This window comes from Solea solea, chromosome 10 (genome assembly GCF_958295425.1).
Source record: "Solea solea chromosome 10, fSolSol10.1, whole genome shotgun sequence".
Lineage (NCBI taxonomy): Eukaryota > Metazoa > Chordata > Actinopteri > Pleuronectiformes > Soleidae > Solea > Solea solea.
Window position 1 is genome coordinate 13,851,699 of NC_081143.1, and position 25,343 is coordinate 13,877,041.

At 40.2% G+C, this 25,343-nt stretch overlaps 1 protein-coding gene across 1 annotated transcript; it reads left to right on the top strand.

The window, feature by feature from the left end:
• The first annotated feature begins 7,862 nt into the window (after positions 1–7,862).
• On the top strand, positions 7,863–24,132 carry spock3 (SPARC (osteonectin), cwcv and kazal like domains proteoglycan 3). The gene is made up of 11 exons (XM_058640711.1): positions 7,863–7,973; positions 8,160–8,276; positions 15,967–16,006; positions 17,133–17,241; positions 18,284–18,392; positions 18,573–18,681; positions 19,646–19,762; positions 19,853–20,074; positions 20,833–20,895; positions 21,540–21,677; positions 21,872–24,132. Exons 2-11 carry the CDS (start codon positions 8,160–8,162, stop codon positions 22,027–22,029), a joined length of 1,182 nt encoding a protein of 393 aa, XP_058496694.1. The 5' UTR covers positions 7,863–7,973; the 3' UTR covers positions 22,030–24,132.
• Positions 24,133–25,343: the final 1,211 nt, after the last annotated feature.

Below are 25,343 nucleotides of genomic sequence, written 5' to 3' on the forward strand. Positions count from 1 at the left end.
TTTTTTTTATTTCAAACACGTGTGCAACATTTTCAATGAATACACATACATTTTACATGAAATGGAGCAGGCAAAATTCTAAACTTATATGTTTCTATTCCTATTACACACGCAACTCAAACAAAATGTATACTTTATCTCATCACCAAATATTGACAGTATTTTATACAATGTTCTCAATGTTCTTAGTACAACACAAGAATACGTCTGGCTTTAAACGTGACCATTTCCATCACCATCCTGGATTAAACTGTTGTTCGTCTTCCAAGCCCAGCTTGTGTGTGTTCACTACCAGTGTGTTATAAGGAGGGGTTAAATTCAGAGGTCAAATTCATTAACACTGATTTGTGTGTGTGTGTAAAAAATAACTAAAGACTTGAAAACTCAGGCAATAAAGCCTTTTTGGTGGCAGACACTAACATACCCAGATCATTTGACCAATTTAAAGGTTCCAGTGTGTAACATCCAGGATGGTATAATCATTTATTTCATTTATTTATTGAATCATTTATTTATTGTAGATAATTTATAATTAAGGGCTTTTGTGTTGCCAGTTTGCAATTAATCCCCCAGTATGTTTGTAGCAACACTGTTATAAATATTTACAGTGTATATCTGCAAATGATTATGTTTTAGTATTTTCTTCATCCATCTTCTTCTTCTTTGCCCTATCCTATGTCCTCACTCCATTAATCCAAAAATGTATTTTATCGACAAAATACAGCAAATTTACATTACACACTCTACATAAAGTAGAGAAATTTGGCAGTGCTCGATGAAAATGCCCATGGGGAGGGCTGGGAAAGATGGTTGGGTTAACCCCTCATGTACAAAAGGACAAGAGAGGACTGATGTTTATCAGACATCAGGAGAGGTGGAGTTAAAGAATTTGAAGTGTTAGTTCAGTGCAACTCTGCTGATGTTGAATAAGGAGATGTGTTTACATGGTAAACACACACATGCATACATGCACACACACTTTAACTGAAGGGAGTGCTAAGGGATTTGGGGTTGGGTGGGGGCTGCAGGGCAGAGCCATACTGTGTGTGTGGTTTAACACAAATGGATGTTTCTTGTTTAACAACCATTCCTTTGTTTTTGCATTTGCGTGCACACACACACACACACACACACACACAAACACACTGCTCATTTCTTTGAATAAATTCACTGCCCTCACTCTCCCATTACCTTAACTATGCGTCATCACACTATAGTACGCCACACTGCTACTGGTTAGTGGGCCTAGGTGTCCTCTCAGCTGTCCAACCCACAGAGTCACTCTCACTCAACATGTGTCTCCATCCCACTTTTTACCCGTTAAACCCGTCCTACCCCCACTTTACTCTTCCTCTACTGCCCCCCCCCCTTCTCACCCCTCCCCCAACCAAACACACACACACACACACACACACACACACAACACAGATATCAGGTGTGTTACCTGACCTCCATATGAATAGTTAATCATCCTGGGACACCCAATCTACAGACCATGAAAGAACTCTCCCATGGAGGATTGTGGTGATGGTCATTGTGTCTCTGCTGTGGGTGAGAAAAGAGAGCAAGCATGGGTGTGGGTACTTGTCTTTGTTACCTTTTTTAGGTCCTTTTCTGGCATAAACACTGAAACGGTGGCCAAAACCTGGTTCTCATAAGGCAGGAATTCATTTATGAGGAACTGGTTAAGTTTAGGGCTAAGGGCTTTTCTAGGCATCGATTGGTTACGGTTAAGGATAGCTGTGGTGAAATGAATGGAAGTCATTGTGGAGTCCTGAAAAGGATAGTGATGTAAACCTGTAAATTATGGAGAAAAAAATCAAGTCCCCATAACATAACAACAATTACTACATTTTAAGGCGAAGACATGTTTTAAAAGCTGAGGTTAGGGTTAGGTTAAGGTTAGGATTAGGCCAGTAGTAATTCTGGTTAAGGTTAGAGTAAGTCTCCAGGAAATGAGTCCATAAAATGTCCTCTGAAGTCATGGAAACCAGTGTGTGTGTGAGAGAGGGAAAGAGAGAAATAATTTCTATTCTGCCACCTTGTGGATAAACATTAATAGTACAATTCTCAGCTGTATTTTAATTTTAATTTTGAATTTTGAATTTATTATTTGCTGACTGTTTGTTCAATAAAACATGAATCTTCTTGGTTTATCTCATGATACCTGGTGGATTAACAACATTTACACAGAATGAGTCCTTTATTGATGAGTGAAGAGAGAATAAGAGCAAAATTTGGACATGAAAGAACAGAGTGTGTCATGATAGACACATTGTACAGCTCTTTGAGGCAAATTACATTAAATAAAGATAAAGATTTGTCCTACAAAAATTCTGATTCGTATAGAGGTTTTACCGTAAAGAACGTCCCAGTATTTTCAGTATAAAATATAAATCTATCTCAAAATCATTATTTCAGAAAATGGTCATCCTTTCCAGACAGCAAACAACAAACAATAAGAAACCTTACAAAGCATCAGAAGCTTGATTTATTTTCTCCAGATAGACAGACAAGCAAGTTAGATGCATGCAAATTAATTCATCTAGCAAAGGGTCACTTATAGTCCATCTTTTAAAACGTTGACTTCACCTGAGGCAAAGTAAGGCATAAGTATATGTATAACTGCACCAGACTCCTTAAATACAATATTTTATACAGACTGAGTAACTTGACAATAAATATATAAAATGCTGAGGACAGAGTGGTTATTTAATTGAGAGACACAGAGAGATGTGTGGTTGCAGAATATGAATAATGTGTCGCTTCATGCAAGATAAATCCCTCACAAACATGTGTCTGATCCTGGGATTATGAACAGGATCTGGTCTTGACTCACTCTGAGACTCTGCTCACTCACAGTAGTAGCGATTCATTATAGGCGTGGTCATTCATTGTCAGTTTCAGCTCTTAACGCGTGTTAACACAGAAATACCTCTTCACTGAAATCCTAGAGACATGTTTTCTGCAATGTAATAGAAGTGTAAGAGTATTTCACCGTTTAGCACACATTAACCCACAATATTTATTGTTGTATCCAAAAAAGATATCTTTTTAAAGATAATTATTGCATGCAGCTGAGCGGTCAGAACTTTGGAGAGACCTCTATCTATCTATCTATCTATCTATCTATACTGTTTTTTTGGGATACTATATTATCAGAACACTATGATAAAACTTTACATCTCTACTTTACAATGGTGTCATTCAAACTGAAGGGTTCTCAGTTGTTGCATCAGAATGCATTCATTTTACAGAAACACCAAGTCTTGTTGACATGTTTTGTGCTTATTGTAATGTGCAATCTTTACCACAAGGGGGAAGCCACACACAAAAATAAAAACATCTGCAGCACATCCTCCTCACTTCATTTAAAATAAAACAGTGTCTACATGAAAAAAAGGGAAGAAATTGCACACAACTGCTCTTTCTATTATTTTTTATTTATTTTGTTTTTTAATGTGTATTCCCACAGTCACAAACACAAAGAGGCTCTGTCCTTGTAAACAATTTTAACACGTTTCATGTGACTCTCTTTGGTCCTCCAGCCACAAATCAAAGACTTCCTGTTGGGTCCCCTGACTTGACCATAAACACATTGCTGCTCAATGGAGATTGGATGCACCATGTGAAAGCTATATTAAAATAAAACCCCACGGCTCGTTCTCTACAGCTTTGGAAACCATTTTGAAAACATAACAAACATAAACATCTTGTGCCGAGGATATATTGGGCTCACCTAATAAAAAGTTATGCAAATATCTGAATGTGATTTAAACATTCCCTAACCCTAACCCAAATCAAAAATAATCCATTGATCGGTAATTTATATTCTATTCTTAATCTCAACCTCTCTCTCTCTCTCTTTCTCTCTCTCTCTCCCTTTCACTCTCTCACGCACACACACATACACTCTCTTCTTTTCTCCTTCATGCTCTGCTCACAGGCTCTGTAATCACCCTCTCGGTGTTAGCCATTTTGTTTCCGTCTGCCTTATCTTCTCTTTGCAGTTTCCTTCTCTGTCATTATTGTGCTATTAGCTTTTCATCCTGGGGCTAAAACACAGGACTCACACTGACCCTACAGTCACAGCTATGCTAAAATGTCTGCTTTGCAAGATAACACCATCCTACACACACACACAGGTTTGGACAGCTATTCTTCTTAGGACACGTAACCATTCCGTAACCCTGACCAATTGATGCCTAACCACATACAGTAGGAAACTTCCCATACACATTTCTGTTTCCATGAGACTTACATAAGTTTCTCTCAGTTCAGTTTTTTATTTATAGACACCTAAGTTTCTCTCACCTCGGCTTTTTACTATCACTTCTCTCTATCCAATTTAAGGAACATGAGCATGAATGAGAGTTTCATACTGCTGCAGGGTGGGTTTCTGATGTCCACAGTACTATTTAATGTAAATGACAATTATCCTGCTCAAGCAGCTGCACTGAATGTGGGAGGGAAAAGAGCTTCTACAAGACCAAGTGTGTGAAAACACACCTGAGATGTTTTTCATGGACTGGGACCAAAGCCTTAGGCCTTATTATTATTATTTCTGGAATAAAATCAATACATTTAGTTTAGCTGCAATGTGCACAACGTATCACTGTCACACTCTCAGTACTTAAATGTAACTGTAAATGTTTTAAGGAACTTTGGAGATTGTCTCACAATGACAAGCCAGAATGCCTGTGATGAAAAAGTGATGGGAATGGGCTTTCAGCTTTGTGGTAACAGTCACACAGAAAAGGTTTTGTGGGGGTTGAGAAGCTACTTGCACAACGCTTTTACCTCAGCCCCATCTAGCAACAGCCTTTAAATTAAGATTTATGTGAGTTTGTTTTCGAAGATTAAGTTGTGATTCATTTATCAAATGTGCACTGTATAAAAATCCTTGGTTTTGTCGAAATGACAGTTAACCCCGGCACAGCAGGTTAACCCTTAGTAAATTGTTGTTGGAATAATACACAACTCCTTATATGGACATCGGGGGGGGGGGGGGGGGGGGTTATAGGTCACATATTCAGGCTTTACAAAATGTGGTTTTTTTCATCTTCTTATGTGTTGTTGAGTCAAAGTTGTGATTCATTTTATATACATTTTTAGTAGTGATATAAAGTACCAATAATTGTGCAAAAGTCTCAAAATAAGGAATTTTTTTCTTTAATTTTTGTTCATAAAAACGAGCCAAGCAAACTTTTAACTGTGACATATTTCCAAATTTCACAAATTCAATTGGATTTTGAACATTGTGAGTACTTCTTGCTCAGTGTGTTTATATAGTTGGTCAAAATCTTTTTCTTCTTATCAGGTTGTGCTGAAAAAATGGTATAAGATGATCCATATTCCACATAGTAATGGAAAAAAACAGCCTCAATGCTCTGTGTAATAGTCAGAATTGTTATATTGTTACATAATGCACAAATGTGTTTGTGTCTTGATTTAAATCGTGAATTGGGTCTCGATTTCTAATCATCTTTAAAAAGTGGGTCCTTATTTAAAAGGTTTTCGAAACACATGTTTAGGTAGAAGGACATGACAGGGCCCTGAGTGCATTCCTTTGGTAGACTATACTAACTTCCCTTTTCATAGATCTCCCTTCACCCCAAACACCATCACCTCACCCCCCTCTGTCCTCCCTTTTCCTCCTTCCCACTGTCTCAGTGAGCAGGTGCACAGTGACAGAGTCATTGGACTGTGAAATCTCCACTCCTTGAGATATGTTTCATGCCTCTCCTACACACACACACACACACACAGTATATTCTATGTGTCCTCATTTTATTCAAAGCCTTCCATTCTCTAGCTGTACGTGGTCATCTCTCGCCCTGTGTTGCAACCGAGTCAACACTGTAATGTTCAGGAATTTACATAGACGAGAAAGAAAAGCTGAAATATTAGTGAAATGAATGAAGTCCACGCAGTTTCATTAGCCAGTGTGTGTGTGTGTGTGTGTGAGAGAGAGAGAGACTCTCCTGCATATGTCTCTGACCACATCTACATCTTTAATGTCTGAAACTGAATAATGTATGAGCCCCCTCAGCTAAAGGACACACACACACACACACACACACAATTTAACTCCTTCCACAAATGTCGTAAAAGCCCAAACTAAAAACGACCACAAGGCCCTGCACACACCGTCTGAACATCTTGTCATAATCACCTTGTGCTGATCTGAGAGAACAAAACAACGGTTAAAAGTAAACCAACATCGCCTCCCCACTCTGCAACCACAGTCTCATAACTACAACTCATTTCCTGTTTACATTCAGCACACTTCCGGCTTGAGTGAACACACAGCTCACAGCAGGCGTCCTCTGCTCGTCGGCACCTACCTGTGTGTGCGTTATGTTACATTTTCACATATGAGGTTCGCAATTTAGCAACCGATTTGCTCAGTCCGTGTGTCTGTGTGAGGCAGTCATGCATCCCTCATACTTCTAATTTGACTTTCAAATATCTGCAGCCTGTCATCATTTCCACATGCCCACACACACACACACAGGTTTGCACAGCCTTTCTTCTTAGGACACCGCATCGACATCCACAGCCTAAACCAAGCAATATCCCTAACCTTGACCATAACCAGGTAATGACTAACACTAACATTAACCTAATCACAATTTAAATCTTAGCCCTAAAGCTCCTCAGTATTTATGCCGGAAATGGTCCCAAACAGGTATCATATACAAGAACACTCACACACAAGCATGTGACTTTTCCTTAGCCTCTTATTAAGATGATGTGGAGCGGAGGTCTAGTTTGGTTTCTCCAGCAACTGTGCATAATAATGCCCTGACCTGCCCGACCAATGGGTCTCTCTGTGAGTGGTCTAATGATTTTTCTTTCTCCTCTCTTACTGTAACTTGCTCACCCTCTGCATGTTTTTGCTCATTTTCCTCATCTGTGATCATCTCTTTACCTTCAGAATCAGAATTAATGAGAGGAGAGACATGAAGACACTTTCATACAGGACATGAGAGGGACACTGAATGTCTTGGAGAGTGGGGATATGATGTGAATCGTACGATATGGCCTTTGCACTCACTTCATTTCAATAGTTGACCATCTCAAGAGGATTTTGACAGCACTCATCATCAACATCTTTACAAAATGTCAGGGGAAATCTCCTCGAAACTTGGAGAAGGATTTTTTATGAATACCACAAACTAACTGCTACAGAAATGTTTGCCATGAAGCACACTGGAGGGGGTGTATTGGCCTTGCATGCAGTCCCCAAAAGGACCAACTTACTGGAACAGGCAGCAATTTCAGCCGGCGCGCCTCGACAAATCATCTCGAGAGTGAGACGTGCCATTTGGGTAACGTTTCCTATGGAAACCACGTTATCTTGTAGGATTAATTTACAGCACTGACACAACCTCTGCCAGGAATGTGAGCAAAAACATTTTCGTGAGTCACAATTGTAGAAACAAGCCTGAGCGGCTCTGGTGTGGTAATTGCAACAGAGCATGGCATGAATGAAGGGAACACAGGAGGTCATGGTCAGTGGGAGTCTTGAATTCAGTGTTCAAAGTGATTCTTTTTCACATCATGGGGATTTTTCTTTGTATATCATTATTATTATTATTATTATTATTTTGTGCGTGGGGTGTTTTGTTTGTTTCATCCCACCTTATCCTTCACCCCAGTCACTTCACATGCATTTATATGGTGTTATTGTCCTTCAAGGATGATGGAAAAGCATTGCTCATAAACGGTGGCCTGATGACAGACCACAGCGAGTAATCAGGAGCGTTTCCATCGCACTGGGGTGGGGAGGGTGTGGGCAGAGAGGAGGGACCGCGCGCACAGTGCCAGGCGCGTTCCCGTTTTCTGCTGCGCACAGAGCGAGAGAGAGAGAGCGAGAGAGAGAGAGAGAGAGAGAGAGAGAGGACGCTGCTATTACTAGTGGCAAACGGCAGAGAGCACATACAGTCTGGAGCATCTGATGCGACAAGGTAAGAGAAAAAGCGCCTTCGCATCTTTTTTGCGGACAGAATTCATGATGTGATGTCGACATTGAACTGTCTTTGTTTTTTTTTTTATACGCGTTTGCTGCGCCTCAGCCTGATCCAATGCCCCCCATCTCCCTCTCACTCTCTCGCTCTCTTTCCCCTCTCCCTGTGCTGTTGTTGTGTCCGCAGATGCTGAGCGTCGCCTTGCTGTGTGTGTGCGCCTTTGGACACGTCTGCGCTCGCTCTGACAGCGGCAATTTTTTGGATGATAAGTGGCTCGCCGGGAAATGGGACAGATTCAGGGATGTGAGTCATATTTCTGGCCTATATTACTGTCGTCCGTGCCCTCCTCATTATCTCATTTGCACCCACCCCCCACCATTTTCTCCCCCATCACTGCCTCGCTCACTGGTTTGTGATCATGCACTCCTCGTTTGCGCGTTGTGTCCACGAGCTGCGCGTCACGGGGTCCGTTGTGGTGTTTGTTAAATGTCCATCACCCGCTCCACTGAGACTGTAAAATACACTGGGATGATCTTATAAATGTGTTTTCGCGGCAGCTTAGCAGTGATAGTCAAGGCCTCGGGAAAACACAAATGCACATCGCCTGGTTTGTCCGAGAGGCACCACTGAGTCTTCGACACCGGCCTAATTACAGAGAGGTACATGGAATGAGTCCGCAGCAGCAGTGAGGCCTATAGATGTGCTGTCAGGACTCAGGAATGAACACCTGCCTCCAGGTATATAGAGGAGAAGAGAAAAACGGTGGAAATCCAGGCCCAGAAGCTATGTTTTAGCCATTATATTCACGTCTAAACACGTATAATCCTGTAATCCCATTTGGGAATAAAACCATATTAACACAATTTTAAAGTCAGAGACATATGTCTGTCCTCTCTCAATCATTTGAGCAAAAATTGTGTTTGAAGTGATTATTTTCCATCAGCCATGTCAGCCATCATTACATTGACATGTTACTATAAGGCCACTTCATTTTCGTGGCATATATACCGTACTAGATGGTATATATCAGGGGTGTTAAAGTCAATAACAGAGAAACCGTGTCAAAGTCAGGGGCCATACAAGGTCAAATAATATAAAATTCAGAAGAAATCATATAGATTAAATAAATAAACAAATCGGAGATCAAATTGAAATGAAAGATGTGTCACGATGCATTAGTGAATGCAATGAATACCTTCTTTTTTTCTGTATAATAAGTTTCATTCAATTCAATTCAATTGTATTTGTATAGCGCCAAATCACAACATACATTAAATCAAGGCACTGTACATAGTAAGGGAGACATCTTTGGAATAGCCTCAGAAAGGGCTAAATATCAACTTTGGATGACAGTTTCAAGGACTCACAAAAGAGCATAAATGTAGAAAAATGTGGTAATGATTTTCTATTGAAATCAACAATATATCTGCCTTAACGGCTGTATTCCTCATACAGGCCTGTAGTCACATGCATCTTAGCCAATTATTTGCTGGACTCAATAATATTTTCTTTTATAAAGCTAAAAAAAGGCAGCCAAAAACAATGAGGGGGTGAGCACAATTATTTTGTTCAGTTCTTTTACAGGCGAGGTAACCTGATGTGTGGTATTTGTACTGTATGTGTGTCAGTGGAAGAGCAGGAAAGACATATTATCTCTGAGGGCCAAATACAGTTGTATGGGGCGCCAGAGGTGGCCCCCGGGCCTTGTGTTTGACACATGTGATATATATATAATCCCAGGTTACTGCATATAATTACTGTGTCCATGCTTTTCACTGTTATGAGAATCCTCTGATCCATTAAACGTCAACCTTTCAGTAAAAAAAAGAAGCTTTCTCCTACAGTAACAAGCCCTTCATATGTATTTTTCTTTTTTGCTTTGTTGATGATGATGATGATGATGATGATTACAGATGAGAGACTGGGAATCAGAGGAGTTGTCGGAGAGGTAGCTGTCAAGGCAGCAGAGAACAAACAGAGTGTATATTTTCTGTAAAATTGGTTGATTGAAATAGCGCAGATTTTCTGAACAGAGGATCTTGCCTTTTCAACCAATGGGTTCAGACAACCAGGAGTGATTTGTGCATACCTGTCAGTCAAACTTTAATGACTGGTTTTACCCTTTAATATATCTGATGCCAGAGAGACAGAGACACTGTCTTTACTTTTTAAATTTCAGGACTTGTGCTGCCTTTACTTCTCACGTAACGTCGGACAGTTGTTGTTTTTTTATTTTTGTTCTTGCATGTGAACACATCAGCTCAGGTGAACTCGTTATACACTTCAAGTCTGATTTGTTTGATTTGGATTATGCAAATGTGTTGTCAGGGCTAAATGCCTGTGTGGAAGTGTTCTCTATTTGATGAGCTGAAATCTTTGGGATGAATTCAACCTTTTCAGAAAAGACTGAAATAATCAGAGATAGATAGATAGATAGACAGATAGACAGATAGATAGAGAGATAGAGAGATAGTGAGAATGAAAAGCAAGGATGGAGAATAGAAATATTGTGAGCTGAAGACTGTGCATTCACAGCGGTTTTAACCTTGAAGCTTAGGCATTATAGAGGCAGAGGTGGGACATAAAAGCATTATGTTCTCTGTGTGTGTGTTTGTGTGCGTGCATTCGTGTGTGTGTGTGTGTGTGTTTGTTGCCTTTTTCACATTGTAAGTAATGAGCATATTTTGGTCAAATAGCACTTTTCGAGAGCAAATGCAATAGTGTGTCACGTACAATAGAAAATATAACTGTGTACTTTGGCCAAACAGTCATACACACATCTATTTAGCTCCTATAATAAAAAATAAAACTTAAATACCCCAATAATCTGCATGAAAGTGCACATGCTCATAGATCCAAACGCCACAAATGTGTCAGATTTGATACATTATTACATATAGGGGGAAAAATGCAACACCATATGGGTTTCCAATGGTCGGGTTCATCCCTTCATCCAGTGTGAGGCAGATTATGTGATCCTGCTGACAATTTAACAAACAGACAGATGAATGAGGGTGAGAACATACATCTCTTTTTCGGGGCCGAAATGCAGTAGCCTATTTTAAAGTTACAAAAAAGAAATAATGACATACTTTTAATGTTAGACTAGTACGTATCGGTACCTTGTTTTCAGTAGCACCTCAACACATATTGGCCAAGCAGACTTTATTATACTACATATATATATGTATATATAAATATGGTACATATTTGTAACAGTAACGTGGCTTTAATGAGTGTCTTTGTAGAGTCACTGTACAATTCAATGTTCAAGATTTTCACACTGTCAAGACAGTGAAGTTTGGGCTGCTTAATTAGTCTTCTTTCTATTCTTGTGATGCTAATCTGACTGAAACAGTCATGCATAATGGAACACGTGCGCTCCAATACTGTCACAGTATTGTCACATACCACACAGAGGTTACAGCTCTGTAAAACAATTGATTGTAATGACGTGTGCTGCTCAGACTGTGAACACATTGTGTAAATTGTACTCACATAGTCTGTACATACTTATCCTTAACCATTACATACATAGTCTTAGCATAAAATCATAACATTAAGGAACATATAATATCTAAATAATGATATCTGTTTCATTGAGTTTTAGTGCTGCAACACAATTTAGCAGATCAGTAGATAAACTTGCATTTAGTCAAGTAAAACCCAACGATATTGCTTTATGACTTCACGTCAAAAGTCTGGGAACCTGACCTGGAAATGAAACTCTTTGGCTACACTCAGGGCTGTAAGCACTTAACGTAACCCTGCATTCAGAATTAAACATTTATTTCACCCAGAAACACCTGCATTTCTAACATATTTGCTGGTATTTTGTGCCAAACCTGACTCTAGTGTGATTTAAATTAAACATTTTAGGCATGTAGGCTACTGTCACTTTCATCTTTTTCAGCAAGAGCCATAAGTGTGTGTCTCCTGCTAAATGCACTAGATAGGATCTTGACTACTGATGTAGTGTGAGTTCTGTTTGCTGGAGAGGCCCGAGGCTGTCTTTGCTGTGCCGGTGTCATCTCCGGTTTTTTTTGGACATTCTGCTCTGCTTGCTGGACCTTGGCTAGATTACAGCACTGGCACAAAGTACAAAAGTAAGGTTTGGTGTAAGACATGTTTAACAATGAAAGACAAAACACAATGAAGGATGTGAGATGATGTTACGATGGTGTGTGCATGATGTTTAATTGCATGGTATATGAGTAGATTTATATGCTCGTTTTGAGCAGCCTTTTTCTTCTCTCTCCTCTCCTCTCCTCTCCTCTCCTCTCCTCTCCTCTCCTCTCCTCCGTCTTTGTGTGTTTTTTACCATGCATGCACATCAGTTCTGTGTTGTGGAGAGTGAATGATGTAGGCAAGGTAGAGAGCTTCAGGCCTTTTCCACTTCAAAGCACCCCAGTGTGGATTTGTGTGTGTTCGTGCATGCATGCATGCGACAAGCTTGAGCAAGACAAGCAGCGCCAGTACAGTGAAAACATGCACATAGTTCTTATGTTGGATATTAGTGGAGAGACCGCAAGGAGTCGGGAGAAGGAAGCAAGTCCTTAGGACACAATTAGGATGGAGGAAAGTCTGAAATCAAAGGGAGAAATGGTTGTTAGAAATATTTTTGGGGACATGTTTTCAATGGACAAGCAGCCTAAATGACACAACATCAATATGCACAGAGGCAAATTAGGACCTAAGTCAACAGTTTTTATGTGCATGCATTTGTGCACATGAGGGGAAAAGTCTGTCATTATTGTGAAGGAGGGAGGGAGAGTAACAGAGGTGGAGAGAGATGGAGAGATAAATTGAAAAGTAGCTATTTTTAGAGCACACCCAGGAGGCCATTAGACCTATTGTTGAATTCTAGGTTGTCAGTGGTTTTTGGGAAAGTAGGTGGCTGGTTGTCTGTGCAGTGAAGTGTACACCCAGTTACTTGATGTTTTATAGTGCGGACAGATTCAATTTGTTTGCAGAACTCTGTCTCTCTTTTTCTCTCTCTCTCTCTCTGTTGATTCCATTTAGGACTCAGACCACACATATTGTTGGTGTCTTGTCCGGTTTTGAGGGGCCATTAATGCAATATTTTCAATATTCAGTCTGTTGTAATTCTTTTAGAATTGTCCTGAACAGGAACCTCACTATTTTGGCTTAGGTATTTGGTATAAACTTTCAAAAAACCTCAAATGTCCTTTCTCAGTTTTGGTCATTTTTCAATGTGAATAATTGTAGTTGTATGATAATTATGGAAGAGTCTGTCATGCAGGTCCAAAGGGTCAGAAAGGCCAAGCAGTGGCCAAAATAATTAGAGTTGAGCAAAGCAAAAGTAGACCCATGTCACACTATTGAAACTCACAGACAATTTAAGTTGTTCTTTTGTTGTAAACACTGTCATATATGTACACATAATCCTGGGTATAATCCAACAAACCAACAAATTATTATCTTATTTAGGTGCTGGGGCACCACAAGCTGCAATTACAGCTTCAGTGATCTCTGAAATGTAAAGACAGGATCAACAACACAATTATTTTCAACAGATATTGTTTACTTTAATGTCTAAGAAGTCCAGAATCTCTCATAGGTGTTCCATTAGGTTGACTGTTAAGGTAACAGCATGTGTGATTTTTATACTGCTCATTTAGTGACTTTAATGATGGCACACACTGTCATCCTGAAAGAAAACCACTCCAATCAGGATAGAAATGTTTCATCAACAGATAAAGTTATTGATAGTGCAACGATGACTCATCGCTGCTCAGTGCATGTGGTTTTTGCATCTCTGATCTTTGTGCTATGTATTCATCTTTGTAACGATGAGTGCGACTGCTGGACATTATCAGACTCATCCTGCTGATAAAGTCTGATAATGTCCAGCAGTTACACATATTACACATATATCACAAACATCTCTCTTGTCAAATGTGCAATGTCGAGCTGAACGATTGAAGGTAAATCACCAGCATAGCATTTTCTCCACTTAACCCTAATGCAAGGATGCAAACTTTAAGATTAGTTGTATCTTGCATAGAAGACAGAATAATCAAAAGTAGGAAAATGATGATAGAATTGCAGCCTTTGTGATTTACCAATTGCCTTGTTTCAAATTGTGCAGCCCTAATGCTGACACCAAATTCAGATGCTATTGACTGAAGTGTTTCCTAATGATCTTCCTAGTCTTCCTCCTGCCCACGCGCCAACGTAATATCTTCTTTCAAGGTTACAGTCTTAGTGTCCTCATAGAACTCAGAATTAACTCAACATCCTTTATACTTGCTCAGAGCGTGATAGGATGTTCGTACTCATGACCTCATTTGTGCACACTCATAGTTGCCTAAGCTCCACAGTAGGTTAGCTGAGTGGACACTTTCACTGTGCAAAGTTAGTATGCATTTCTACATTTCTATTGAAGTGTCATGTGAAATGGTAAAAGCTGTAACAATTTATAAATAGCTGTTGCATTCTGATTGAAAGGCCAGTAAGTGCCACTGTTATTTCCACAGCAGGTGATAAAACAGGAAACGCACCTCACTGAAAGTGCTTCACACAAACAAGTTCAAGGTGTGGACGTACTTGCACTTCAGCCTCCTGACAGAGAATTATGATATGAATTTAAGGAATGCAAATTTTATTTTTTTATTTTTTTATTCGATACATCGTGTTGTACAGGCACACATTGGGATTTGCGCTGATAAGATTTTGTTTCCTTCCCTTCTTATTTGTCCTGGCATGACATTGATCGAGCTCACACACACACACATGCAGTCTGATTTCCATGACTTCAGACGACATTACATTTACTTCCATTCATTTCCTGAAGACTTACTCTAACCATAACCATAACTACTACTAAAATGCAATAATTTACATAATGAGAACTGCTTTTTCCTCATAATGTGACCTAATGTGATTTATGTCCCCACAACATGAGCAAAACCTGGAACAGACACACATGCTTACATATTTTATTACATACATATGTAAGCGAGAGAGAGAAACATCTTTGACTCATGTTTTACTGCAAATAATTAGTAGTCATGTAATTGTATTTTACAGTATATTGCTCACAAAGAAGTTCTCTCGTTTACTACATTATATATATTGTGAGGTCATGTTATTGTTACTGATATTAAACACAAGGTCAACCAAGATAGTAAGGGTTCCAATAAGAATGCATTTAATACAATACTTGGCAGGTGTGATTGGGCATGTGTGTGAGTGAAAGATTATTTTAAAAGGAACACACAAAGAAACGAAAAAGGCAATATAACAAGAACAGGTAATCATTGTAAATAAATACGGGAGGAGATGGTGCAGTGTCCTGTGAGACCAGAGGTCCCTGGTCTGGGTTTGAACAGAATGGATGCTCAGAACCTGTAAGTAGAGTGACCCAGACTGTGAACTATCATGCCATTCTATTAAAAGCTGCCAAATCACTATCTATGCATTAATGCATTCCATATTTAGACTCTGTGAGGACTTCTATATACAATTTACTGTATCCAGGAAACAACTCCCTGTACAAATTAATGAGAGAAATTCTCTTGAGTTAATGTGACATATCACATCATATCACACTACATAACACTACAAATCTCATTCCTTCATGTAACTGTAAATAGCTTGTTAATTTCATATTTAAAAGCCTGTCAAAGTCACTAATTGAAGTCCAATTCCATCTGAAACCTGAAAACTATAATACTCCGGCCCCTTTTCCACAGACACCTACATAATATTTATTAAATATGTGCATGCTCCATCTGTTTGTGATCCATTGTGTGAACATCTGTTTATTTCATTATGCACAGTTCACAAAAACTGCTAATGAAAATTATTTTTATTCTCTGTCTCTGCAATGCTTTCTCCTATAGGAAGTGGAGGTTTGTGCGACTGCTTAATAGTCTTCTACCTGTCTTTATGTTTGCTCAAGATCATGTGAACAGTATTGTCATTATTTTTACGCGTTGGATAACCTTTTTTTCTTCTTTTCTTTTAGGAGCCTGGAACATGGTCTCCACCTAAGTCCTTCGATCAAGGTGGGTGTGAAGGGGAGAGAGGTCGTGTGTAGCATGTAGTAGGTTTATTGGCAGAAATGACAAAGTTTGTGTAAGTGTAGAATCACTTTCAAATGAAAATAGTTTGGGTTGCGGAGCTATGTTGCGCCGCCGTGTTTCTGCAGCATGTGTTTTGCATTTGAATCCATAGCTTACGACATAAACAAAGGAAGGCCCTGTCCACAAAAACCTGATGGGTAAACCAACAAAGAGAAAGGAGGAAATGGTAGAAACAGTGAAGGGCGGCGTTGTGTTATGTTGTAATATGCAGTCTCACCATCAGATGTCACTCATTTCTACACCACACTGGACCTTTAATTTATTGCTGAGAGCTCGTACACCAGCCACACCAATACATGAACATGTTCCCTCTCACTTATCACTGTATCCTCAAACACACTCACGCACACGCCAGCCAACAATAGCATTAGAAACAATAGCATTAGATGTTGGTAGGATGGAGGCAGGATAATCTACCAAAGCTGCTCTGGGATTACAGTAAGGTTCTTTTAGAGCAGAGGTCATTCACAAACTGCTCTGAGATCAGCCGAGGCGCTTAGATGTCACTCGAAAGTGTCGCTCTAAATGCTGACAGGGAGTCAGTGATGGCCAGCTTGTCCGTATCAACAAAGATCACACCGTGTTCCTCAGAAGCAGATCTAAAATCAGCTCTTAATTTGAAAGCCATACATGGCTCTCCGCTGTGGGATCTGATGCCAGATCAGTTTGAAGAACGCACATGAGACTGACACTTAGAGAAGGCTGATGTAACAAGTAAGAGGCCTCTATCACCAGTTCCATCTGCTTTTAGCCAGAAGGATACTTAGCGGCATTATGGCCTGGAGTTCAGCGTGAGAGAGTCATTAAGTACACAGGCTAAAAGTGACACACACACATGCACAAATTAGCAAATGGGACATAGCTTAGATCCGTAAACATGATAGACAGTCCGAGGACATAGGATTTTTACAAAATAAACATGTGATCAATGGGTTAATGCTTAGGCTTTCTAGGAAGCTCAGATTGAGCGGCTGTGTTTTGCCTTTGCACACATGTACAGGACACTTGAGAAACTTCTCGAAAACACTGTGGATACTTTGTGTTTTAGGCCTTGATCCAGCCAAGGACCCCTGTCTGAAAATCAAATGCAGTCGCCACAAGGTGTGTGTTGCCGAGGACTATAAGACTGCCACTTGTGTCAGCCAGAGGAGAGTTAGGTAAGAGTACAATCACGCTCACGCCGACACACACACACACACACACACACACACAGGCTTATGTTTCAAACTGAGACTGAAGTGATTATAGTCTTCTGGTTTGCTGCCTGAGGAAAACTCAGAGGTAAGAATATATTGAATAGCAACCAGGGGGCCACTCCAGTGGTGGCAAAAAGAAGTCAGTTTAAATGGAAAATTTGATTTACAATGTCAGTAAACATTATGTGGAGAAGTTAATGGTATTCTTCAATAGAGCATAATGTAAGTTTTGTAAATTATGGACCCATTTAGAGCAAGGTCGATGATAAGGGAAGGCACATACTGTATTATGTGGACATCAGTGTGAGAGCTAGTATCGTTCAATAGTTGCCTGGTTGCAGGTGACATCAGTGAATTTCACAAAAACCACCGCCAATTGTGAATCTCAAGGTTTTGAACCCATAAGACACATTGATTTTTCTGCGACAAAGCCTCAAGTGAGAGACAACTTACAGTAGATTAGGAAATCAAATCTTCGTGCAGTGTGACAAGCAACACCAAAGGGGTAGATTTTGTTTTTCCAGCTGGTTTACAGGTGGCTTCAACTCTCTTGTGACTGTTGTGTGACATTGCTGTTCAGACCAATTACCCCAGCACAGGCAATACAATGCCTTACAACAGACACAAAGTCCTGCCAAGTGATGTGAATGGGGATAGTGTGGTGTGTGTGTGTGTGTGTCTGGGATGTTGCAGACTGAACAGTAACACCACACTGACCCCATTTCACATTCTCAGGAAGAGCACAATTATGATTACACTGCAAGCAAATCAAAAAAACAAATAATAATCACATACAAATCCCAACTGCATGTCTCATTTCTGAAATTGACGTAAGAGCATGATGATAAATCACAGATACAAAATGCTCATAAAACCCAGGCTTTGAACGAAGCTAGAAGAATAATAATAAAAAGGATTCAAGTTGTAGTCTTTTCATACACACAGTGAGATGTTGTGTGTGTGTGTGTGTGTGTAAAATAACATTTATGAATGTCCTCTCCAGTTTTAAAGATGCCAATTTGTACCAGAGTCCAGGGTCAAAGTGCAAAACCTGCCCTGTGGTTCACCCTGCCCCTGTCTGTGGAACTGATGGCCACACCTACTCTACCAAGGTACAATCATACAGACACACACACACACACACACACACACATAATGACATCAAATCTCAGCTGCTGCAACAGAAAACAGCTCAGCACATGACTTACAATTTCATTTCCTCTCGTCGAGACACACATCCTCTTAACTTCCACAGCTGTCTCATCGTTTCTGTCTGTGTCTCTCTCGCTCAGTGTAAGTTGGACTACCAGGCATGCATCACAGGGAAGAAGATCGCGGTGAACTGCTCTGGCATGTGTCCTTGCCCCTCTGAACCTGATCAGAGCTCTGCAGAGAAGAAAGGTACACATTTATGCACACATAGACTCCAAGTCCAGGTTCACGTCCCCTCCACTCAAATACTACTGATAGTGTGACACTGAATCCCTACAGGTTTCAGGGCAGCTGTGCTGCACTGTGATGTACGTACTTCTCCTCCCTGGTCTCTTGTGGCCGGATCACAGGAGAACAAGAGATGAGAACGACATCACAGTGCAGCTGCGCTGTGCTAACGTCATCTCTGTTTACAAGAACAATTTAGGAAGCGCGTGAATTATGTTTTTAGTGAGTCTTATTGTACAGATGTGTCTGCTGTCAGTGTGTTTGTATGTGTCATGAGGGACAGCGATAAAAATAAAAATGAGCTCAAGTCAGTCAGTGTTGGTATTATATATACAGTGGCTGCAAATGAATAAACATATGAGCATTGACTAGTGTAGAAAAGCAACAACTGGAACTGCAGTGTGTCTGTAATCATCAATCGTCAATCATGTCATCATTTTGGCCGTTTTAAATGTAATAAAGCCAATAACATAATCATTTGCTAATAATGTAATAACATCTTTGAGCCAATAACCTTTTGCCAATAATGAAATAAGTTATTATACTTAATTATACTTATAATACATAAATCTCTCCGTTATTATGGTTGCAAGAGCCAATTTGAGAATTACATAATCTTTATTTAGAATATTGTTTATTTGCTTTGATATGTAAATTCATAATTTCATGTCAACGTTAGGCCAATAACATAATCGCATTATCGGCAAAATGTCATTACGTTATTGGTTAAAAAACTTTTAAATGGCCAAAATGATTACATTATTGGTTGCTACAGGGTCACAGGACGTCAACCGAGGAGATCGGACTCTGATCTGTCTGTAGGATGGATCTCTTTGTGACATTCAGGAACATTAATGTTGTTAATACCAGCTCTGATTGTGGTCCTAGTATGATGTAATCATTATTAAACATTATTACTCATTAGTGTGCAGTGGGTCGGACCTGAAGGAGGTGGTGAGTCGTCTGAGAGACTGGTTCAGAGTTCTGCACGAGAACGGCAACCACAAGAGAGTGACGTTCCAGAAGCCGGAGAAGAGTCACAGTGAGTCACATTTCATTTACATAGTTTAATTTACAAGGTCATGCATGTTTATGCATCAACATCAACATTCTCCCTCTTTTCTGACTGCAGAGTTTGAGGTTGGGGCATCACCTGTTTGTAGAGACCCTCTGGGCTGGATGTTCTCTCGCCTGGATACAAACTTTGACCTCCAGCTGGACCAATCAGAGATCCAGAGCCTCTACCTGGACAGGAACGAGCCGTGCTCCGACGCCTTCTTCAAATCCTGCGACACGCATGCAGACAAAATTATAACCAGCTCCGAGTGGTGCACATGCTTCCAGAGGTACACAGGTAGGGTATCAGCATGCACTCACATGCAGTTGTTTGGAAATAACAATTTTAAACTGATTTTGGTTCTGGTTTAAACCATACTCCTCCGAGGAAGTAAATATCAACATCATGCCGATTTGCATCCAAATAAAGTGGTTTAGATCATTTGCCTTAATAACGGATGGCTTGTATACAACCGGTGTGGTCTTCTAAGTGCTTGTGTTTTATTGCTCTGTCAGACATCAATGTAGCAGTCTCCCCATTTCCCCACATCTCAGCAGTTACTTTCCAGCCCAGAGGTATCATTACTGAATGAAATGATGACCATGCCTCCAAAGAGACGTGTCTGTTTTCTACGAACCATTTTCCCTGATTTATGAATCAAGTTCTGCCAACAAGGAGTTAAGACGACACATTTCACTCAATCTGGTATTTTCTATGTTGACATGCATAGAATAGATAAATTTCAATCTGTGAAATGTAATTAAAAGCAATATAATACAATATAGCTCCCACTCGACCCACACAGGATCAGCGGAATATATATGAGATAAATGGATAATACAAAACGATGCACGGCACTGAAACATCATTGTATGGGAGCTTAAGAAGAAGTGTTTACTGACGGGCCACAAACGTTGCACTTGCAAAAGCAAAAACAACAGAAAATCCAACCTCAGGACAAAAGCAGAAAGGACACAAAAGAGGTTGAGTTCCAAGTTCATTGTCAAGACCACACACAGCAGACTCTTGCACTGATTCATGTGTCTTCTTTTCAGATTCTCCTTGTAAAGCAGAGTTGTCCAGTATCAGCAAGAAGCAAGCAGGAAAGAAACTACTTGGTAAGACACACACGCACGCACGCACACACACACACACACACATGTTCGACATTCATGACTTGAGGGGACATTGCATTGACTTACATTCATTTCTTGGAGACTTACTCTAACCTTAACCACAATTACTACTGGCCTAATCCTAGTCCTAACCCTAACCCTAACCCTAACCTCAACCTAACCATGAAACATATCTTCACCTTAAAATGTAGTAATTTACGTTATGGGGACTTGCTTTTTGTCCCCACAAGGAGGACAAGTCCCCATAATGTGACTGTGTAAACAGGTTTTGGTCCCCACAACATTAGTAATACCTGGTACACACATACACACACACACACACACACACACACACACACACACACGGGTTTGTACAGCTATCTTCTTAGGACAGTGCATTGACTTCCAGCCTAAACAAAACATTATCACTAACCATAACCATAACCAGTTAATGGCTAACCCTAACCATGTTTCACATCTTAGTCCCAAACAAAATCCGGTTCTGAGGAACTGAGGTCTACTGGTCCGGTTAAAGTCAATGTTTATGTCAGAAAAGGTCGTAAAGAGTTAGCAAATACAAGGACACACACACACACACACACACTGATCCATTGTGTGTGTCTGTGTGTTTTGGCTTGCATGTATAGGTCAGTATCTGCCGTACTGTGACGAGGAGGGCTACTACAGGTCCCATCAGTGTCACAGCAGCAGTGGACAGTGCTGGTGTGTGGATCGCTATGGCAACGAGGTGGCTGGTTCACGCACCCATGGCTCTGCAGACTGCGGTAGGCAAAACACTGAGTAGAACAGAAGCCAAACAGAGTTTATGTGTTTGTATTAGTCTAAGCTAAGGTCACCAGCTGGTAGCTGTAAGTGGTGTTGATTTTCTTATTAAATAGCAAATAAATAAAACGAATAACTGTTTAGCTCTGAATTTCACACATTTTGAGTAGTACTTGGGTTTAATATCTGTCTCTAGGCGTGATTCTGGAGTCTTCTGGAGACTTCGGCAGCGGAGACTCACTCTTCACCGACGACGATGAAGATTCCTTTGTCCTCAACGACCAGACAGGGATGGACGATGAGGACGACGAAGATGAGGACGATGATGACGGCAACGATGAATATCTGTCGTAATTTTTAAAAAGAGAGAGAGAGAGAGAGAGGAAGAAAACTTTTTTTTTGTCAATCTGCACGTTTCTAGGTGACTCTCCAGGCAGATCCTTAATCGCACTAACAGCCTAAGGACAACTCTCTGTGTATTGTTTGTTCATGAGTAAAAAAAAAAAGAAAAAGAAAAAAGAATATAAAAAAAATATATATTCCCTGGCAAATTACCACGATTTCTCTACCGATTAAGTATACATTTGATTGGTTAATGGCACTTGTTCACTTGCGTGTCAGCAACCAGTGACGAAGACTATTTGACAACCACTTCAATGCTTTGGATTTGGTCACATGTGCAAAGAGCTCTCCCTTCATTGGACAGTCCGTGTCTTCTAGTGTGTCGGTGTCTTTGTGCAGCACTCCAACGCCTGACTGTGTTGATGCCTGAGGTGCAATGTTAAAGAGATTTTCCCTTCTTCATTCCATCATCGCCCCTCCTTAAAACCCCTTTCTTCCTAATCAAATGTTCCTGTGTAGAGGTGCAATGTCGATGATGTAGATAAGAGAATATTGCACTCTTTAGGTTTCTTTTGATCTTGATTTCTAACTGTGACTGTAACTGTGTGGAAAAACAAGATAAGAGATAGACATGCTTCATTAGGAGAAATAAGGCAAAAACAAACAAACAAACAAACACGCATGGTGTGATCACAGCAGACATGTGAGCAGTTTCTACAGAGGCACAAATCAAGTGGAATCATCTTAAAAGGCTCAGCAACAAAGAATCACTGCTTGGTCAGCAGTGTCGAGTGGGGGGAATAAAAATTAATATGATCTATTTTTCTAATCCATAGTTGGATGATTACACATGAAAGAGATTTGTCGCAGTGCATCTGATAGTGAACAACAGTTGTTTCAGTCTGAAGAACCAGAGGCTAAACCTTTGTTGAACTCAAAACAGGAGGGTGAAAAACTCCCTCGAGCGTCTGCAGATGAAACGTAACTTATATTGCCATAAACTGCCGGAGCCACAAATCTGTGTGATTACAAAAAAAAAAAAAAAAAAAAAAAAAAAATGTTGACTGATCTCCAAAGCGTCGGGGATTTTCAAAGGAGTTCAGGAGGAGACACAGTGCTTTGAACTTCTCACAAAATTCACAAGAAATCAAACCGCAGAGCCACGCAGACCTGTTGAAAATGTCTGGCAGGGGGGGGGGGGGTAAATGTTTAGGTGTGCCTTGTACTGGTTAGGACAGGTGGCAGTGATCGTTGGAGAAGCATGCTTACTGGACCGACTTAAGCTCCTCATTCATTACACTGCAGAAGAGTGGCATTCCTGTCAAGTCTTGTGTTTTCTGGGCCTCTCTTATTATTATGGTGTTACATAGGCCATATTTCAGATCTTCTGATTTGTTACATAGGATAGCTAGAATGTAAAGAAGCACAGAGATAATAAGCAGTTAAATAACCACTTAGATTCTGCTGGATTTGAACATGTTTTATATATTAGTGCACTGGCTAGAGGAAGCTTTGGTTAAGACAGCTTTATATATACATATAGATATATATATATATAAAAAAAAAATCATCTTACAGTGTTTTGCTTTTACTTTGTTTCAAAAGCTTGATTTGTACTGATCTGTTTTAACTACTTGTAGTCTATATCTGCCAGGGTTGGAAACTGAAACTGAGATTATCCAGATTTGTGTATTCTTGATAAGTCCTGCAGACCTGGGACCTGCTGTACTATATTTTCAATTATTGATCTGCTGTCTCGCTTCATTTTCAATTGGACATCTTTTTGGGATGTTAATAGCCGAAAAGTGCCATTTAATTGCCCATTATATTATTATTATTATGAGTATTATTGCTGCAACTTTGCTCCCTACATTCTTTTTAAGTTTCACTTTCAATTCACGCTATAAGCTGGAAACCATTTCAGTTTCTAAAATGTGCTGTTTAATGGGTGTGATGACATGCAAATCATTTTAATGACCTCAAACACTGTAGCCACTCTCAACCAATCACACACTGTCATCACAGCTCTGATAGTGTTGAAAGGTTATGATACAGATGCATTTTTTTACAGTGTATGTATGATTTGCTGAAATAAAAGCTATATTGACCAACATACGCTTGACTGTGTCGTCACGTCTGTCGGTGGGTTCGGTGTTCAGAGTCCGTGTGAGAGGCGTTTGATTAGTTCGTCGGGTGGAATGACATCTGCCGTCGGCGGACGCTGACCGTAGTCAGGAGTGACACACTCTGTGTGCAAGTACATTACTGCATTATGTAGTAGAACAGGTGAATATTTTATGAGTCACTGTCACACCCACCATACTGTATATGCGTGCTTATTCACAGTACATAGAAGTATTTTTAAACATCCATCCCCCCTATTGCATGTTTTGGGAGTGTGAAAGGAAACCCACACACATACACAGGGAGAACATAACAGAAAGACCCTTGTTCTGACCGGGTCGTGAACCTGCGTCTCTGATTAACACACCTGATTCAAATGGTCAGAAGCCTGATAACGAGCTGTTGATTTGAATCAGGTGTGCTGGAGCAGAGCGACATCTAAAACATGCAGGGCAGTGTTCCCTGAGGACCAGGGTTGGGCAACACTGCACTACGCCAACCGTGTGGCCCTATTTTTAAACGTATTATCAAGAAAAAAACTAAATGAATTAGTTTCACTAAGAAATGACTTTTTTCTTCTTCTGTCCACTTAAGAGTAAGCAGGCCGACAGAACCCACGCAATATAATTGTGTGTGTGTGTGTGTGTGTGTTTTGGCAAAAGGAGCCGTCAGCAGCTCCAGATGGGGAAGCCACTGTGCAAATATCAAATCCTCCGCCTCTATGTGCTGACCATGAAAGAAGCGTGGAGTGATACTATCTCATTGGCTAATTTCCACACAGCAGAGCCTGTTGTTGGAAACAGTTCAACAATAAAAAGTGATCTGCCGGGGTATGGGGAGACAGAATGACTAAGTGCTGATGGGAAATGCCTCAAATTGCAGGAAGCACGTTTGATTTTCGGAAATCAGGTTTCTTGGATAAGCAGCGCTCTGTGACGCAAGTTCTCTTACCACATCCACGCTCTGGAACATGATGGGCTATTGTTGTTGTATATTTTTTTTTACATTTCATGTCATTTAGCAGACGCTTTTATCCAAAGCGACTTACAATGGAATTGACTACAATCAGCCAGGGGTGTCGAACTTTTGCGACCATTGCGACATGATGTCTTTCGCACACAGGGTACTGGTCTTAACCACTGAGCCACTCCACCCCCCATGTATGTCATTTATTAGGTGTAACCACCCTTATAAATGCACGT

What these genes read in the sequence shown, in the direction of transcription:
- spock3 (XM_058640711.1), top strand. Translation starts at nt 8,160, where the DNA reads ATGCTGAGCGTCGCCTTGCTGTGTGTGTGCGCCTTTGGACACGTCTGC. An exon ending in ATGCTTCCAGAGGTACACAG is followed by an intron (nt 20,075 to 20,832) that starts GTAGGGTATCAG and finishes TCTTCTTTTCAG; the next exon opens with ATTCTCCTTGTAAAGCAGAG. An exon ending in AGCAGGAAAGAAACTACTTG is followed by an intron (nt 20,896 to 21,539) that starts GTAAGACACACA and finishes TTGCATGTATAG; the next exon opens with GTCAGTATCTGCCGTACTGT.